This window comes from Panthera onca, chromosome A2 (genome assembly GCF_046562875.1).
Source record: "Panthera onca isolate mPanOnc1 chromosome A2, mPanOnc1 haplotype 2, whole genome shotgun sequence".
In the NCBI taxonomy this organism is placed as follows: domain Eukaryota; kingdom Metazoa; phylum Chordata; class Mammalia; order Carnivora; family Felidae; genus Panthera; species Panthera onca.
The window spans coordinates 96,615,658-96,635,085 of record NC_138340.1 but is presented as its reverse complement, the minus strand read 5'-3'; the positions used below and the strand labels follow the sequence as shown (position 1 = coordinate 96,635,085).

The 19,428-nt window shown below is 36.8% G+C and overlaps 1 protein-coding gene across 3 annotated transcripts in view; it reads right to left on the bottom strand.

The window, feature by feature from the left end:
* Nucleotides 1–2,520: 2,520 nt before the first annotated feature.
* The window catches only part of VPS50 (VPS50 subunit of EARP/GARPII complex), a 132,565-nt gene continuing 115,657 nt past the window's right edge, over nucleotides 2,521–19,428 (bottom strand). For 2 of the 3 annotated variants that reach the window (XM_078442467.2, XM_078442465.2), the window contains 6 exons: nucleotides 14,266–14,414; nucleotides 13,158–13,254; nucleotides 11,977–12,135; nucleotides 8,148–8,269; nucleotides 6,181–6,370; nucleotides 2,521–3,246 (listed from right to left, as the gene is read on the bottom strand). In XM_078442467.2, coding sequence (XP_078298593.1) covers nucleotides 3,124–3,246; nucleotides 6,181–6,370; nucleotides 8,148–8,269; nucleotides 11,977–12,135; nucleotides 13,158–13,254; nucleotides 14,266–14,414 — 840 coding nt within the window. In that variant the 3' untranslated portion in view covers nucleotides 2,521–3,123. The remainder of the gene's footprint in view (nucleotides 3,247–6,180; nucleotides 6,371–8,147; nucleotides 8,270–11,976; nucleotides 12,136–13,157; nucleotides 13,255–14,265; nucleotides 14,415–19,428) is intronic. The other variant, XM_060632459.3, reaches the window with a different exon arrangement.

The following is a 19,428-nucleotide window of genomic DNA, read 5'->3' as shown; positions in this document are numbered from 1 at the left end:
GGATTCTGTGTCTCCCTCTCTCTCTGACCCTCCCCCACTTGCACTCTGTGTGTCCCTCTCTCAAAAATAAATAAACATTAAAAAAAAAAAAACTAAAAAAAACAAGAATTCTCATGTATAAAATGTGACATAGTTTTGTCCTGGGGAATGTTGTGTAGCTTAAACTTTTTGATGGCCTTTAAAAATTTGTGGATGATATGAATTGGGCAAATATTTTCTGTAATACTAAAAAAGAAAATCTGCAAAAAGCTGCACTACTCTTAATATTTACAAAGATCACACCAGAATGTTAATAATTTTGTCATTACTCATTCTGAAGAGTTAAATATCATTTGTGTTAACCACTATGTATGTATTAAAATTGCCTCAAAGAATAAATGTAGAAACGTAAATATTTTCCCCTGGACTTGTTCATTTTGCTCTGAGTACAATTTGTATTTCATCTTCGGGTCACATTTTTCATTACAAAAGATAACTATACTTTCAAAGTGAATTGAATTACAAGCCTTTTTTATGACTACATTTTAGTGAGTAGATAAAGAAAAAAGCTATTCAATCTAACTTAAAGTTTCACTTTAGCACTCAGCTAAACAGGAATTTTCGAAGGAAATTCTGCTTAAAGATATGATAAAATACCATATGGTCCTGGCTTCAAGCAAAATTCGATTTCATTTTGTAAGTTGAGCAAATGGGCTTACTAGTCAAAGTGAACTTATAAGATCTCTGTAGATTTTACAAACTGAATCAAACTCAGTCATTTGAATTGCTATGCATCTCTCTAGCATTTTTTAATGCAAGACAATGTATTTGTAGAAATAATCATTCTTTCCCAGGGGATGCAATTTTCTTCTGCTCCCATATCAACTTAAAATCTTGAATTTCATAAGACACTTTCATACCAAATGCCACGGTTAAGGAAAACTTAGACACAAAAAGAAAATTTTTGTTACAGTAAAACTTTTGGAACACAATTAATTCCATTTATATTCTCAAGCTTTTCAATTCTATTTATCTTAATGTTAGTTTCACAAAATGTTACATGGTTATAACTCATTATCACTGCATAATGTATTTGAGAAATGTCTGGTTAACTCTCTTGTTTTTAGGTAATTTCACAGCTCAAGTATCTGGTTACTGTTTTGATGTTAATGAACACTCATTAAGCTACCTTGAAATGCACAAAAAAAAGTTTTTAAAATTTTTATCAAAGCGCAGTATACGTAAGTTAAAAGATCTGTCCAATTGCATGGTTAATTCTCTAACAAGTAATTCTTTTGTATCCATTCCTATCACCCTGGAAAACACTCTAACAGGTAGGTAACTGCTGTTCATGCTACCTAGGGCAAACTAAAGTAGAAATTAAAGAAAGCCAACTAGAAAGCCCATGTAAAAAAGAATAAATAAGTGGCTCCCAATCAACAGAGAAATAAATGAGATTGATTAGCTCTTTATGTGCCCAACTGAATATGTCATTTAAACACAAGGACCAAGCTTATTTCATATTCATTTTCTTCCAGCGGCTCTGTATGGATAATGGCTCCTGGCAAAATCTGCCTTCCAAGTACACAGTCCAATGCCATGAGTAGACCATAATAGCACCAAGCTCATACCTTTTTACAAGAGGAAAGTTTTACTGTCAATATTGACAGTAAATGAACTGCAAAGGGAGAGGCTGAAAACAAAAACCTCATCATACAGACACATATACTAGCATCCAGAGATGTATTCTCAAAGCATTTTGTATTCTAATGTGCTGGTTATGAAAATCTGCAGGGACTGGCAGACACCGAGTGGCCATCACCTCCTTATTCACCTCCATGCCTGCCCACACGCCACCCTCTGCCCTCCATTTCAGCATCTCAGTTCCCAGAAGGCTCACAGGACACAAAGCCCATTTCTCATGAAATGATGCTTTAGGATTCTATGAGCTGTTGATGTTGTAGGTCACGCCCAGTAATCCTGGACCAACACCACACAAACCTAAGAGCCTTCTACTCCCTAGTCATAAAGAACATGAAAAAACTTCCTGATCAGTCAGGTGGAAGGAGTGCATGGGAAACTGATTTTCGTGTCATATATGTTGACAGAAGGTCTCGGGTTTCAAAAGCAAAGTACATAGTTATTAACTGAGTTCCAAAGTTTATCACTAGCTAGCTCACATTATTTTACATCTGTAATACAAAGCAGACATCTAAGAAAGATGAACATATGACCATAAACTTATTCTTGACTAACAGTCCTTTCCCTAAGTCAGCTAAGTCAGGTTTTGCCATCCTAAGACAAAAGTTGAAATCAAAGAGAGCCACTTATGTGGAAAATGTCCCACATTAAAAAAAATCCCACAATCACCATTCTGTGTGCTACTCAGGCACTGAATAGGTACACCCAATAAGTTACTTTTCACCATTGGTTTCGGGATATAAGATCATTACAATTAGAACATACTAAAAAATTCCATTATTGCTTCCTAAACTATACCTGCCATGGAAAAATATCAAAATTTAGTCTCACATAGGCTGATAGTGTTAGAGTATAATATTTATTCAATTTCATCATTTATGATCACTGTTTTAACCAAATTAACCCCAAGATAAACTCTGACATTCAAAAACACAGAGAGCATACTGATTTTTCAACTATTTTGCTTACATGTACTTTTCAATTCTCATGCAGTGCTCATAATTAGGAGATACTGTACAGAAAACCTCTCATTTATGCTTTCAAGAACCAAGTAGAGAGGGCAAAAAAAAATACCAACATAAATTCATTCTCCAAAAAGTGCCCGTGGATGTACTGCCACTGTTCCTTCTAATTGCATATCTACAGTACATTCTTCGGTAAAATATGTTACTGCAGTCACATAACAATACTTATGACAAGGCAAGGATATCATTTCAGGAAAAGAATACAACAGATGAGACTAAAAGTTGAAGAGAAGGACCAGAGCGTATAAAAGTCATTTGAGAATACCACACAGACTTCAGTGTTTTCCACTTTCCAGTTGGAAGGAACATGCACAGAGATTTCTTAGCAGACAATTTCAGGAGTGCATGAAAAATTGGCTTTCATGTCATCTATGTTGAGAGAAGATCAATGTCATTGAGGAAAAAAAAAATGCGTTCATTATCTTTTGGGTCTGTCTATATCATCTATAGCAGCTAGAAGTTTTTGTCTTGCTTTCTTATTGATATGGGATCCCAGGCAAACATTTACCAGATTGGTCAGCTGCTTCGTTGAGTACTCCTGCTTGGAAAAAAAAAAATCCAAATTTAGTACGCTGAAAGACGTGTTTGATCAACGCAAGGAAAGAACAGACACTCAGTTTTCAGTGGGTAGTAACTGAGCACTACAAATCAGTGAAAAGCAGTGAAAATTATAGTTTAAGATATGGAAGACAAATTGTTTACTGAGCTGTAATAACAAGAAGGATACTGTAGCATCCATTTGAAACAGAAAGCACTGGAATCTTTTTAATTATGGCAAAGTAATCTGATATGCCCACTTTTAAACTACACACCTTATGCTTATTTCTGTGATACTTTATTAAGTTACTAAAATACACTGACCTCCCAAATTTTTTAAATGTTACTAAGTAAAGTATTTTCTGGAACTCCACATTTTGCAAACATTTTAGGTGAAAGAAATAAATCTCTAACCACAGAACAACTTTTCTGAGATACGATAAATAAGTAAGGTAACAAGGATCAGGAAGGTACTAGATTTTAATCTTTCATACTGTCATTGTAGCTAATAAGTAAAATGAAGACTACAAGTATTTTATGCTGTACAAATCTATTTGGTTCCTGAATTTCAGATAATGAGTTGCTAAGATGAGAATGAATAGGGACTCATCAGAAAGGTTTGCATATTGATCTGGTTATAGAGGATCAACAGCAAGAGTTCAGGTAAGGAAAGAGAGTTCTATACCAAATCTAATAAGAAAAGTCATCTGTCAGGAGAGCCTGGGTGGCTTAGTGGGTTAAGCGTCCAACTCTTGATCTCATTTCAGCTCAACTTTGAGCTCGAGCCCAAAGTTGGGCTCTGCACTGACAGCAGGAAGCCTGCTTGAGATTCTCTCTCTCCCTCTCTCTCTCTGCCCCTCCCACTTGTGTTCAAGTTCTCCTCTCTCTCTCTTTCTTTCTCAAAGAAATAAATATTAAAAGAAAATGAAAGAAAAGTCATCTATCTGGGGCGCCTGAGTGGCTCAGTTAGTTAAGCGTCCAACTGAGCCCTGTGTCAGGCTCCAAGCTGACAGCACAGAGCCTATGGGATTCTCTCTCTCTCTCTCTCTCTCTGCACTTCCCCTGGTCTCCCTCTCCCTCAAAATAAATAAAAACTTAAAAAAAAAAAGTCATCTGTCTTCACTGGAGGTAGCCACTAAAGATAGTATAATTTAAAAATATGAGAAAGAGTTCATTTAAAAATTCAGCAGGGGCACCCGGGTGGCTCAGTCAGTTAAGCGTCCAACTTCGGCTCAGGTCATGATCTCACGGTTCGTGAGTTCGAGCCCTGCGTCGAGCTCTCTACTGTCAGCATGGAGCCCCCTTCAGATCCTCTGTCCCCTTCTCTCTCTGCCCCTCCTATGCTGTCTCTCAAAAATAAACACAAAAAAATACAAACTACCACCAAAATTTTTAAAACTTAATCTATTAATTAATTTTAAAAAATAAAAATTCAGCAAACTATTCAGTTTGTGTATCTGCTCTGAGAGAACCTGTTGTTAGCATCTGGTAAATTCTCTCTGTCAGTTAACGCTTAACAAGTATTCACTGCCATCAGCACTGGGCTAGACCTTGTGGGGAGTTCCCTGGAAGGCAGGACAGTCAGCTCCTGAGAAAATTTCAGTGAATTGCATATATCAGTTAAAGTTCTCACAAAATACTAGACTAAAAATTTTGGCTCACTATATTAAAAGAGGAAACTAAAAAACTAAAAACAAGAGGAAACTACAGTTCAGAAAGGTATTATTCTTGTATCGAATAATGCATATCTAAGAGCTGTGCTTTCTCTCCTCAGTTACTTGTATTCTTTCCCTAAATGCCTTCCTCAGTAGCAACATCAAAGTATTTGTAGCTTACTTTACTAAATGAATTCCAATAACATCCAGCACTTCATCTGCACCTGCTTTAGCATTCTGGTTTTCAAATGTCAGATGTCAGTGGGACTAAAAGGGGTGACATTTTTCACAATTCTGGTGTATTGGTCAAAATCATTGAAAATAATATATACATTTCTACTTTGCTCCTACAGACCTGAAACTGACCTATAGTGGGCACATTTGCACAAAACTCAGGCTAATATTCATTTAGTTTTTCTAGAGTATTGAAACCAGACAGGATGAGGCTGATAAAATATAAATAATTCCTTATTTCCTTACCCAGTCAAATGAAGTTAAAATTTACTTAGCTTTTACCCATGATGTTACAGCATAAGTAAATGTGAGCACCAGAGTTACTGAAGGAATAAAATTTGGTGATAATTTTAATACTTCCCATATTTTCATTAAATCTGTCTTCACATACTGTCTACCTAGACAAATGACAGAACAATCACATAGAAAAGCTCCCCATATTGAGCATGCTCTGGTGATACAGGGTGAGTTGAACTGTGCCCAAAATTCAGCATCCGATATAACACATAATAAATAATATTGTTCTCTACTTATCTCTATATCCACATGAAAGAAAAATGATCACATCTATACTCAAGGTAAAGTCTAATGTAGGATGAAGTTAAATTTAGTCTTTTAAATATTAACACAAATATTTAAATTAATCATCACTAATACATGTCAGTGTGGTCAGGATGATACCAGTTCATTGTTGGGGGCTAGAAGGCTTAAGTTATATAATAGACTTTAGCTTGTAAATCATTTCAATGTTGCTGTCTTCGATTTGTCTTGATGTTAACCAACTTCAGCCTTTTCCCACAACACAGCTGAAGGATAAACATGGCTAAAGTTCAGGCTCCAGCTACCTTTCCAGATAATTACTATTACAGTTCAGAAAGATCTCAAAAGGATTTGATTACTCAAAGGGCACTGCATAGATACTGTGTGAATATGGCAAAGAACTGGCTGTTTCTTTATATTTCACTCTCATGACTTTGAATTATATACCAGACAAGAACAGCACAAAGAAAAAGGAATAAAAACTTAATTAACTATTTTCCAGCTCTCACCCTGTGCTCTTTGATCCAGCGTTCCATGTCATTCTCGGTTAGATAGTAGGCTTTAATATAGGTTTCCACAAATTCTTTATCAGGAATGGGTCTGATATCTGTTAGTTTTTCAAGTTTCATTAAAAACTGTTGAAAATCCAATTGCATCAAGGCACGACCCTCATTACTGCACTTCTTGACGTTGGCATATCTAAGATACACAATAATAAAAAAATAGAGGATGGAAAAAGAAACCTGTAGGTATTTCAACTTTTCTTAACCTGTATGTGGACAGATTCTCTAGGAATGAGAGGGTTATAAGAAAAAGAACACATGAGCCTTGTGTCAGAAGGACTGGGTTGTGTCCGGACCCTGTCACTCAGCAGTCATTTTACCTACGGGGCCTCAGTTTCTTCATATGCAAACCAAAAAGATCAAATAACTTACAAAGTTCTTTGCTGCTCTACAGACTACAGTTCCCCACAGTCAATTAACATAATCATCTGTAAGAAAGTTAAATTGGTATTCCAATACATTTGACTGCCAAGAATTATTTATAAAAAACGAAGCTATGAATACTCCAAAGTAATCTTAGTTTCATAAAACTGTTCAATATTGTAACTACTGGGTGTAAAGGAAACAAATGTAATAATTCCCCGATGAACAGTCAGCGAACCAGAGAAACGTGTGAGCATCTGAGCAAAGAAGGTATATACATATTTTTCATAATAAAACACTTTATAGACTTATTCTGACACCCGACACTACTGAAAAACTGTGTTCTAAGGTGGAGTAGTAATAAGAATAAATGTATTAACCCTACGAGTACAACATTTTATTACTCATAAGTCAGTGTCTCATTCCTTCAATAATATTCCAACCCTAGGAACGCAGTACTTCCCCTAAGGAAATCTGCAAGGAAACTAAAGTGCATATTATTTGAAGTGACCAGGCTTTTTTTTTTTTTTTTTTTTAATAATAAAAAGTGCTTCGTACAGAAATAAAACCTTCACTTTTCTACTTTATTAAATAAATTTATTAAAAATACTTTTCAGTCATGACTGTTGACAGGGCCATTCTGTGACATACAGCACTGCTGATTTTTCAATACAGAGTGCCAAAACGTCAGCTTGTCACTGTCACCTTCCCACTCTCTAAGACGTTCTTCTTTATAACAAAGAAGAACTGAAAAGAAATCAGATAAATGATAATGTGGAAATTTACCTGATGTGCAACTCCAAACCATATGAATGGTCTATAGCAGATTGCTTTCCAGAGAGAGTCTGTGTTCTAGATGCAAACATGGTCTCTGAGCGAGTGGGAAAATTAGTACTGAAAGATCTTTAAACTCAACATATGAAAGATGTATATAGTTTACAATGTTATAATGATATCATTAACAGATATAGTGGTTATGAGGACTGATTTTGTCATCAGAAAATCAGTAGTTCATAAACCTTGGTGTTTGAAAACTGTGTGAACCTGGATAAGTTATTTAACCTCTCTAGGCCTCGATTTTCTGAAGCTAGATTTTCTCCTTGATAAAACAGAGAGAGAAATGCTTCTGTCAAAGAGATTATGTTAGGATTTGGTGATATAATCCTGTCAAGTGCTTGATCTAATAAATGACACACAATGCTCAATAAATGTTATCTATAATCATCATCATCATCATCATAATTATAGTATTAAGGAATAATGACTATTAGGAGTTTAACTTTCTGATAACCATTAGATGCTACTTTCCATGCTCCTCTACTAGCTGGTTCTAGGTCACCACAGAGAAAAAAAAGCACAGACAGAAGAGCCACAGTGGGGTTTAAAGTTTCTTCAATTATGTTCTAAAGTCAAACCTGAATTATTATAGGATTATATTTACTATTATTTATGACATTCTCTACCTATTCTCTCCAGTGGTGATAATACGCAACGTTATTGCATTATGATTTATCATTGAAGACTCAGATAATGCTTTCATGAAAACTTACCCTTCCACAATAGTTCTATTGGCCAGCCGTATACAGTGTTCCCAAAGTATATTAGACACAGGTAGGGGTATCCGAACTCTCTTAGAAACCTCGTTTAACCTCCTGTTAAACTGCTCAAATTCCTAAGAAGACAAAAATCATGGCCATATATGAATATAATTATAATGCCACATTGCTTTCCCATCTTACTGGCAAAGAAGAATGTTTAGAAAGACTCAGAGTCAAACTAAGTAAAACAAAAAGCGAGAATGCAAAAGATAACTTGGACTTAGTATGAAGGGTTTTTTTTTTTTAAAGTATATCAAACTGCATAAACTATGTTGTGATACAGAGTACACTACATTTCATCTCAACAGTTTAAACAATGCAACCAATGTTCAAATGCTTCTTCATCTCAAATTTTTCTATGACTGTTGGTATGGACTAAAAGAATTTAATCACCTAAAATGTTTTTAAAGTTATCTTCAAGAAACTCAGTTTAATTTTTTTTTTTTTTTAATTTTTTTTTTTCAACGTTTTTTATTTATTTTTGGGACAGAGAGAGACAGACAGAGCATGAACGGGGGAGGGGCAGAGAGAGGGAGACACAGAATCGGAAACAGGCTCCAGGCTCTGAGCCATCAGCCCAGAGCCCGACGCGGGGCTCGAACTCACGGACCGCGAGATCGTGACCTGGCTGAAGTCGGACGCTTAACCGACTGCGCCACCCAGGCGCCCCAGTTTAATTTTTTTTTTAATGTTTATTCATTTATTTTTGAGAGAGAGAGAGTGTGTGAATGGGGGAAGGACAGAGAGATACACACAAAAACCAAAGCAGGCTCCAGGTTCTGAGCTGTCAGCACAAAGTCCAATGCGGGGCTCAAACTCACAAACTGTGAGATCATGACCTGAGCCAAAGCTGGACGCTTAACCAAATGAGCCACCCAGGCGCCCCAGAAACCCAGTTTAAAAAACTGTCTTAAAAGTTTTCAACTCAGAGTGAACTGTGAACCATTTGTAATTTGAGGCAATACTCCTTAGAGAGCAATCGGATAAAGTATTCTCTTTCCTAAACATTTTTTAAACGTAAATAATTATATTCTGAATGATTTGAAGTCATGTGATAGCTGCAAATTTTTAGTACAAAGGAAAAAATAAAATAAAACCATTCTGGTTTCCTGCAGAAAAACTGAATATTTTTATTACTTATTAGTAACTTCTATGGTACCAGTGTAGTAAAAATAAAAATACATGTGACTAATTTAGACAATTTCTAACAATTACATGAAAGCAAATGGTTTACCCTTCATTAAATATATTTCTAGCTTCTCTGGACTATTATCGTCTAAATATGTTTATTTACAAGGTAAATGCTATAGATCCTTCCTTGACAATATACTGCAAATAAATATAACAAGGCTTAAAATGACATTTTTCCTTTAGTTTCCTCAAAACAGCAGCCACACAATGCTTATTAATAAGTCAAGACTGACATGTGTTCAAATTTTCTAATAACACACAGGAGGAAAAAGAATCTAATCGTCACCAGTCAAGCTACTATACGATTACTTGTTATTCTTTTGCTAATCACAATTTTTTTGATGACTTATTTTTGACAGTTAATTCTTTTAATTATTTATGAAAAAGTAAACTTTCAATCCACTAAGCTTACTTTTGAGAATCAAAGTTAAATAAACAATTGCTCTTCATCCTTTTTGTTTTAGTCTTTAGCTTTTAGTTTTAGTCTTTTTGAGCCTAGCAGACACTACCATTTGCTACTGCATTCATGCTTCACTAAACTCTGCTTTAGCTTTCCAGAGTCTTGATTTAGTACTTTTTCACTAATATATATTTTAAAAATTTTTAATGTAATTTTTTTAATGTTTATTTATTTTTGAGAGGGAGAGAGACAGAGTATGAGCAGGGGAGGGCCAGAGAGAGAGGGAGACACAGAATCCAAAGTAGGCTCCAGGCTCTGAGCTGTCAGCACAGAGCCCAATACGGGGCTTCGAACTCACAAACTGTGAGAACGTGACCTGAGCTGAAGTCGGACACTTAACCGACGGAGCCACCCAGACGCGCCCCTAATATTTTAAAGATAAGGTTATATGCTAACTGTATGAAATGTCACTCTACTCATTGTTAAATTCAATGTTCAAGAATGCTTCTTATTAAATGAATAGTAAAAGCATTTCATTTTACTTATGATTCTGGCAGGGGCAACAAATGCAAATTGCTTTTTACCTAAAGGTTTGGACTTGGAAAAGTAATAGAAAGAATTAAAGTTATATAAAAGTTTCTTTAGAAAAGATGGGTTTAAGTTGCTCAAAACTGGGTTCAGGTTGATAATTGGAATACATTGGTTCCTTCTCATAATATTAATATTTCTTATAGTTAAGAATAACTAGACAAGTAGGTTCCATCTAGTATACATATTCACTGAGTGTAGAAGTCTCATTCTTCTTACACCCATCTATGAGTACCATGGTCAGCATGCCATAAAAAAATAAAATCAATCTTTCAAAAGCAAAATTGTTTAAAAAAAATGGTGTGTGTGATTATTTATAAATTACATTTGTCTATCACATTCCAAATTAAAATTCCCAATTGAGACCTCCCGGGTGCCCTAGAAAGCAAAGTTCTCCCAGGGTGGCAATTAGAGAGCACCCTTGTTGTCACTCACCCTTCAGACTTGACACTAGCCCCTAGACATTGCTAACTGATGTCCCACCCTTAGTTCCTAAGTCGGAGTTTTCATCACAGAACTCTAGAAGGGCACCAGGCATTGCTGGGAGTTGGCACACTAGAGGATGAATTCCGCTGCTATCTCTGTTTTGATCTCTGGCTTTGCTTATTGGTTCACAAGTGTCCCTGGCTACCATGTGTTGCCCAGGACTAAGCAGGTAAGAATGTTTACGTAAATGAGATAAAAGTCAGGAGCTTAAGAAGGCCCATTTTCTTTTCACTGACAAATATGAAAAACAAAACTTTTCTGAAAGTGGTTTTCCTTAGATGCCCTTTCCTCCCCTTAGACACCTGCATGGCTCATCTCCTCGCTTCCTTTGGGCCTCTCCACAACCCTCCCTTTATCAGGATCCTCCTTTGACCACAAGTAAATTAACAGTATTACCACCCTGCCCCCAACCCACACCCTGCCACTCTCTATATCACTTCTGCTGCTTATTTACTTTTTCACTGGACTATTCATCATCTGACATGTCTTATCTTCATTTATGTCTTTACTGTTGTCTCTATACAGGCAGTAAATTCCTTGAGGGCATGTAAGTTCCTTAATTCCCAACTATATTGTCAGCACCTAGATCAGTGTGTGGCAGATGTCAGGTGATCTACAAGTATCTCTTGATGCATAAATGACAAAAAATGAACAATTCTTTCCAGAAAAATTTTAAATGTAAGTTTTAAATGCAAAGGTGTTTGCATGACACACTGTAAAAGTAGTATGATTTCTAGGAAAAAAAAAAAGCAACATAGAGTAATCAAGGGCCTGGTCTCTTGCTGATAAATCTGCACAAGTACAGAAATATCTTCTAATTAAATAGAAATATCTTCTTGTCACCACAGTCATGGTTACTGAGATTACATAATATTAACTTGAACTCTCATTCAAGATGGGAAATTAGCGAGCAAAACCAAAAAATCTGCATAGTATTCTTGGGTCTGAAAGAACACAAAATTCAAAAAGCAAGTCTATTCCAGTACAGGGGCTTTAATATCACGATGCTAGAAATGTGATAACAACTATAACCTCACCACCTCAGGGCAACTGCAATGAGCGGAATAGTTCTCCTGATAGACTCCACTTTGACAAAGATGCTCCCAGAGTACTTGCCTTCAGCAGGGCATCTACATATATGTTGTGCTGTGACATAATTTCTTTCACATCCCACTTCACATTAGCCATTAGGAGCAGCATCTGTTCATAATCAATAGCTTTACCAGCTACAATCCAATAAATTGGCTTGCGTAGTTCACTGGCAGTTGAGACTGTCTGAAATAAATTTCACAGAAATGAAAAATGACAGATACTTTCTAAAAACCTCAGATTTACCAAAAATATTTTGTGTCTACTTCTAGTATACATCTCATCTAAAAATCAAACACTGCATATCTGAAGATTTCAATTATGAAAACACTTTAATTCATAGGTAGAGGTCTTACTCAAAACATAATCTTGAGACATACAATCAGTTTGAGGTCACGGATACTACAACTTTAAAGAACCAGAGATATTCATGGAGACTAGCAAATATTTCTCAAATTTTTACACTTCTCTCCATTTCTACTCTAAATGTCCGACCTCAAGATTTTGTCCTCTCAACTGTATTTCTGTAAGAGCCTGCAAGCCAGTCTCCCTGCCTGCAGGCTTGCCATCTACTGCCGCCAACTACTCTAACACACACACCAACTGCACCGCTTACCTGTTTCAAATCCTCCGGGACCTTCCCAGTACCCTCGAAATAAAGCCCACCTTTTGGCTGAGAACACTGTGCACCATGTGGCTACTGCTTATCACCTAGCCATCTTTCTCATCGCTAGCCCTCTTCCCTGCTCTGACAATTTGAGTTTTCTTCAGCTGCTTACATCCACCATGCTCTCACTGGCTGATATTCATGTAAGCCATTCCCTTGGTTTGGAAAATACTGATATACCCGGCTGGTCTGGTTTAAACATCACTTCCTCCAAACAGCCTTTCCAGACAACCTTCTCCCACCACACCTCCTTTCCTCCCCGCCCCCCAGCCAAAGTTAAACAGCCTGCTGCTATTTCCTTCCCGTTATCGTAATTTATTGTAAATGCAGTTTTGATGGGCTCTCTCTCTCTTTCTCTCATTAGACTAAAAGTTATACGAGGTGCTCAGTAAGTATTTAACACAGGAATTCACGAGTGAATAAACATATTCTAATCGCTCTCGTGGAATACGGAGACTGGCCACTAGCTAAAACACCTGAAATAATGTGTGACAATCTTATCTTGCTCACAGTTGAAATGATTTCCAAGACCATCTCTGACCTGTGAATAAAACTGCTGAAGAAAGGGCTTTTTGACTGCAGGCATCACAGCATCCAGATGGGGCTGAAGGAACTCAAACTGTTCAGCCAAAAATACCCTAAAGAGAACAAATAACCCACCGTGTAAGCAGAGTGCAGGATCTAGAGCCTGTCACTACTTTTGTAATCTTTAAGATCTCTAAGCAAAAGTTTAACCATTAAAATTCTTTCCCACTTTAGTGAACTGCCTCGTATTAGCTCATTTACAACCTACCCAAAACTTAATGCTGAGTTTATCGCCGAATGGGAGCAGAGGTGCAAAAAGAGGGACTTCAAAAAACTACTCTGGAAACTACAAGGTGAAGAGCTATGCTGCTTTGCATGTGAGACAGGAGCAAAGATCACATAAAAAAAACTGAAGAAAAAATACAACAGTATTTTTTGAAAGGATTTCTTATGAAGATCCTATTTAATTATACAGAACAGATCTCTAAATTCACAGATTTAACATCTGGCACTTCTCAGAAGTAACCTCATGTGACACTTGGCTGAGACATACACGTGAACTTCAGGTCAGGAAGCTGTGTGCAGGAGTGGGAGTCATTTGCCTGGAGAACTGCCAGCAGCTATCCCATTTTTCTCTACATTTTGTTATGTACACAAAAACTCAAGTTACATTGGACTACATTTTATGGAAGAAGTCATATGCGTTAAGTGTATTAAAAATCGGGGGATTTTTAAAGGTCAAGAAATATTCTCACTGGTGTCAAGGGCTGATTATATCTACCACTAAACTAACAATGTAACTACAGTTTCTCTAGAACCACAATTCAATAGGAAAATATAAAGTATACTACAACTTTTTTTTTTAAAGTTTTACTTTAAAGCAAGGGTCATCTTGCTAAAGACTGAAACCTAAAAGATTTCCCTTCTTTCATTTATAGAACTGAAAAACAACCATGCAGTTTTAAAAATCAATTGGTAATCTATTTTAGGATATACTTCTCAGAAATATATAAGTAACATTCAGAAGAGGGAGATGTATACAGCTAGAAATCTAATTATACAATGCTTACTCTTAAACTTTTCTTAAGTACTTAATGGCAAAGCAACTGTTTTTAACAACTTACAAGGATTCTGTGGCGACCACTCTTTCTGCCAACCCATATAATGTATCCCCAGATGTCAAAACCACTAGGTGACTGAGGTGTGGGCTTGGTACCTTCTCCTTTCTCTCTTCTGCTGCTGTGAGTGTGGCAGTAGGATCTGCTGAAACTTCCTGAAAATATAACATAAGTACAAACACAGCCTGAAATCAAATCTAATAGCAATAAACCATGTGATTTTACAAAACTGGACCTATAATTAAAATACTCGTAGGCATACATATTAATTACATTTAGTCTCTGTTCTTTCTTTTCCTTCCTTTATATTTTCTAACTACTGGAAATTTCCTTTTTGTACTAAATGAATATGACCCAACTCTATGTGCTATTATTATCTGTGCATGACCTAAAGTTGGCCAACACAAGTAATCTTTATGAATTGGCAGATGTTTCATAAAGACAACAGTAAGATGCCCTTCAAGAACCTGTAAACAAGGAAAGAGATTGCCTCTTGAGGATCATCACGCTGGAACATTACAAAATCATGATATAATTAACCATTTCACATCTGAACTTTAATTAAGGTTAACTTTGGTATAATCTCAAGAAGGCCAGGACTAGAATGCACTTACAAACTGAAACTGGACTAACTGTATTGTGTAAGTCTGCAGTCACACTGCTGATGAGAAGGAAGATAGATGGTTAATGGGAATAAAAGAAAGGGATGCCCGGAGAGCAGATTGTATTGAGCTTTAAAAGATCCGCAAAGACAATTATTGCACAGAATTTGGACACAAACAAATCTAAAAGTGTACAAAATATAAATCTAGGTTACTTCTTAAATCAATTACATAGTCACAAATCTCCAACACTTGACTTATGAATGAAAAAGACATCAAATGCACAGTGGGAGCATAACAGGCTTATAAATTTAGCCCAATGGAACTAAAACATTATAAAACCTTTTAAGTTAGAAAAATGGTTTTATTCTTCTTTAGTTCTTTTTTATATCTTCTACTAAAGATATTGTTTCTTTTCAATCTCTAATTACTCAATTAGCATTTAAAAGTTATTTTGGGAACAACTGCACTTTCTCTAAGGGGAATCAGGATAAGGAAACTATGCGAGTTAATCAATGTCACCACTCCATTATTTATTTCCTACTAAAAAGGAAAATAATCACCCCCTCCTGCTTGTGCGTGTACACACACATGCACGTACACGCACACACGTACACACACACACAAACACAAAATTACAACTGGCTGCCTATGCTATTTAATTTAATGCCTGTGGTCATTTAAATCACCATCTACCAGACTGTCCAAGTGAGAAACATTGGAATCATTCATGCCTCTTCCTTTCCTCCCCTCCATCATGCCTTAGCACACACCTCTCATGTCTGTTTCTTCCTCTCGCCCTGCTTCATTAGGACCTAGGTCCCAGAGCATTCTTGCCTGGACTAACAGTCCCCAAATACAGACCTCTGCCTCTAGCTTTTCCTATTTCCACTCCATTTTGCACACAGTTCACTGGTTGATATTTTTAGAATACCCAAGTGATCTTCCTAAAAGGGAGATGTGATCACACCACTCCCCAGTTTAAAAGTCCCAATGGACTATCCACTCCTTACAGAAAAAAAAGCCTAAACTGTTACCATGATACTACTTTTTACAGTGATACCAGCTACCTCGCCAGCCTCATTTCCACGTAATCTATGACTCTAAGGTCTAGCCACACTGGACTTGCTACACCTGTCCTACTGACACTCTTGTCTTACCTGCTCTCTTTTTGTCTCCCTGGCTCTTTCCTCCTCATTTCTTAAGTGCGAGGTCATATTCACCTCCTTTCTATAACTTTCTCAATCTCCCAAGAATTAGTATCTTTCTTGTGTTAGCATCTACATGTATACCTAATGTCTGTATGTGGCATAAAGTACACTTAGTCAATTGTTTCCTGACCCTTCCACCTCACTGTGAGTTCTTAGAGGGCTGGGACCAATTTCACCACCTTTGTATCTTAAGACCTTGGTATGCCTCCTGGCATTAGCAGGCCCTCTAATAGTTTAATTGATGGAGACAAGACAGTCTTTACTGTTATCAAGGTCCCCACTGGCATCCCATGGCCAAGTCCAAAAGTCAACTCTGAATATCCATTTTAGTTAACCTACTGTAGCATCCTACATAGCTAATCTTGAAAAACTTTCTTAGTTTCCAGAGCACCATACCCTTCTAGTTTTTCTCCTAAGGCACCAGCCACTTCTCAGATTCCTTTGCTAGTTTGTCCTCCTCCCCCAGATCTTTAAACAGTGGAGTGTCCTAGAGTTCAGTCCTTGGACTTCTCCCACTCACACTCTACTCCCTAGATGGATTTTCTCTCCCAGTTTAAATATCAGCCACATGCCAAGAGCTCAAAATGTACATGCTAGCCCTGACCTCTCTCTTACCTGTAGTGCATTTAACATACCTGAAAACTGAACTCAAATGTGTCCCTCCTAAAAGTCTTATCTATCTACAGTAATGGCACTTCCATTCTCCAGAAGTTAGGTGTCATCATTGACTCCTCTCACAGTCATATCCCACTTCCAATCCATCAACAGATCTGACGGGTCTACCTTCAAAACAGATCCAGAATCTGATCCTGTTTCACTACTTCTTCCACTAACACTTTGGCACAAGCCCCCTCATCTCTCTCAGTAGCCAAAATAATTCTCTTTTACTTAATTTCAGCTCTTCTGCTTAAAGCTCTTTAATAGCTTCCTGTGTTACTCAGAGTAAAATCAGCCTTATAAGATTTAGGCTCCGGCTACCTCTTTGGTTTTATCTATCACCAACCCTCTTCTATGCTTCATTCTAATTATACTCACCTCTGTGCTGTCCCTGGAATAGGCCAAGCATGGTCCCAACCTCAGGGTCTTTGCATTCCTTGTTCCCTCCACCTGAAACATTTCTCCCCAAAATATTCCCTCTCTATTAGAAAAGAAGTTGCACATGAGTAGGGAGTTTTGTCTGATTGCTGTCTCCCCACCAAAATTGTATCCTCAATTCCCAGACAGGATCTGGCATCATATATAAAGTGTTCAATAAACAGGCACTAAATAAATGTTTCTTAAATAAATGAATTCTCATTCAGGTGGCTCACTCCTCTATTTCTTCCTTTGGGGACCTACTTCAATGTTACCTTCCCAGAAAGGCCTTGTGTGATCCCCTAAACAAACTAATACCCTTTTTCTCCTCTTTCTACCCTTTCCTAGTTCTTTGTAATTCCTGACACAATCTGACATTAAACTGGATATTCATTGATTCCTTATGTGCCTCTTCTACCAGAAAGCCCATCCACTGGTCTTCCACAAAGTATCCCAGCACTCATTATGTGTTTGCTGACTGACTTAATAATAAAGATACCTATCCAACTATCGTGTATCCCTTGAGTCTTACACTGTCCTCACGTAGCTCCTTGCCTTCCATCTACTTCCAATACCTCCTATAATATTCTGTATTTTCTTCTTAGGTCAGAGTTGTGAATATCCATCTCAGAACAAGTCAAGAGATGGTGAGGAGAACTGAAACATTGAAACAAGAAAAACTAATAAAGAAATTGGGCGAAGAGATCACTCACTTAGGCAAGATAGCTAACTAAGCTAGCCGAAGTGGCCCCAATGGGGTAGAAATAGATAACAGAATAGTTCCAGAGAGGGAGAAATGGCTGCATCACAACAAAGCACTTTCTATCAAGCAGAAGTCTACAGCAAGAAGGGTGATGAGTTCCCTATAGAAAGAGGTTCAGTCAGGAGCTGACAGTTACTCGGAATGTATAAAAGCTGTAAGACTGAATGAGCACAGGTAAGCTTCTTTCTATGTTTATATGAGTAGAAACTTGGGAGTATTAGACTCCATAAGTATATTCGAAGCATCAAACACACCCTCTTTCAAAATATTTTGCAATAAACTGACAAAAACAGACATGAACTTTCTGCCAATACTGTAAAATCTCAAACTCAAAAGAGCTCCAGGAAAACCATAAATACCACACATTTGTAACAGCAGAGTTACTTCTGAATTTCATTCTTTTATAAGTTATCACCATATATATAACATATATTTAAAAACTAAAGGTTTCTGTGAATGTAGATATTAACTAGTTAATTTAGGATAGAAAAGGGAGGTGGTGCTGGAAGGCAAAGAGAGGTTATATCTGTAGCCTGAGAGAAATGCAGTTGATCTCTGGGTATGATGGGAAAGGCCACAAGCACTCACCTACTACCTCCTCGACCTACTCTTTACCTACCTCCAATTCAAATGTGTTGAACTCCCTCTGTACTCACAGAGCTCTTTCACAAAAACATTCCCACAGAGATCACTGGCATTGCTGCCCCCACTTCAAAGAGTTTGCATTAGGATGCCATTCTTTGTTCCTAGTCAACACTGGTATTTTAGGCATAAAAATTATGGTAATTATCTGCTTAAAGGCTAACGTTCTGTGTTTATATTCAGGAAAATACCCATGAAGAGAGCAAGAGAATAACAACAATGTCAAGTTGATATAAATAAATGGTATGTGCTTATTGCAACTGTCAATGGAAAAGCTCCAAAACTGGATCAGTGTTTCAGATTACACCACTACAATACGGAAAAGATATAAAACCCTTTGAAGACTTTGAGGAATAAAGCCTTAATCAAAATCTTTAGTTTCACAGTGAAAGTCACAATGTTTAACCTTTCCTGCCACTAATAATTACGACTACAAAGAGAAGTCGTTTTTATGGAATTTTCTGGACCGATTTAAAATACATTTTTATTATCAAAGCACAGGTATCAAAGCACAAAGGTTTGATAGCCAAATATCTTAAAGCAAACAATTTAACATCACCAGATAACTAAAAATTCACAGTTCTGGTACCAGTGTGATCTATACCAGCTTCCTTTTCTTGTCTTCCCCTTGTAGACTCCTTTTCTTGAAAGTCTATTTGATGTGTCAAGTTGTCTTATATTTACATTGAGTTTATACAATAAATGATTTCAGGTGGCATTTTTAAGACCATAATGATTCCAAGTTGCCTTTTACAGCTTAAAGAGAAGGAAAACTTAGAAGATATATATGGAGAAAATGGAAAAATTACCAGAAATGTGCTCATTAAAATTTTAACTAACACATAGGGGAAATACAGGAAAAAAAATACAACTTCCA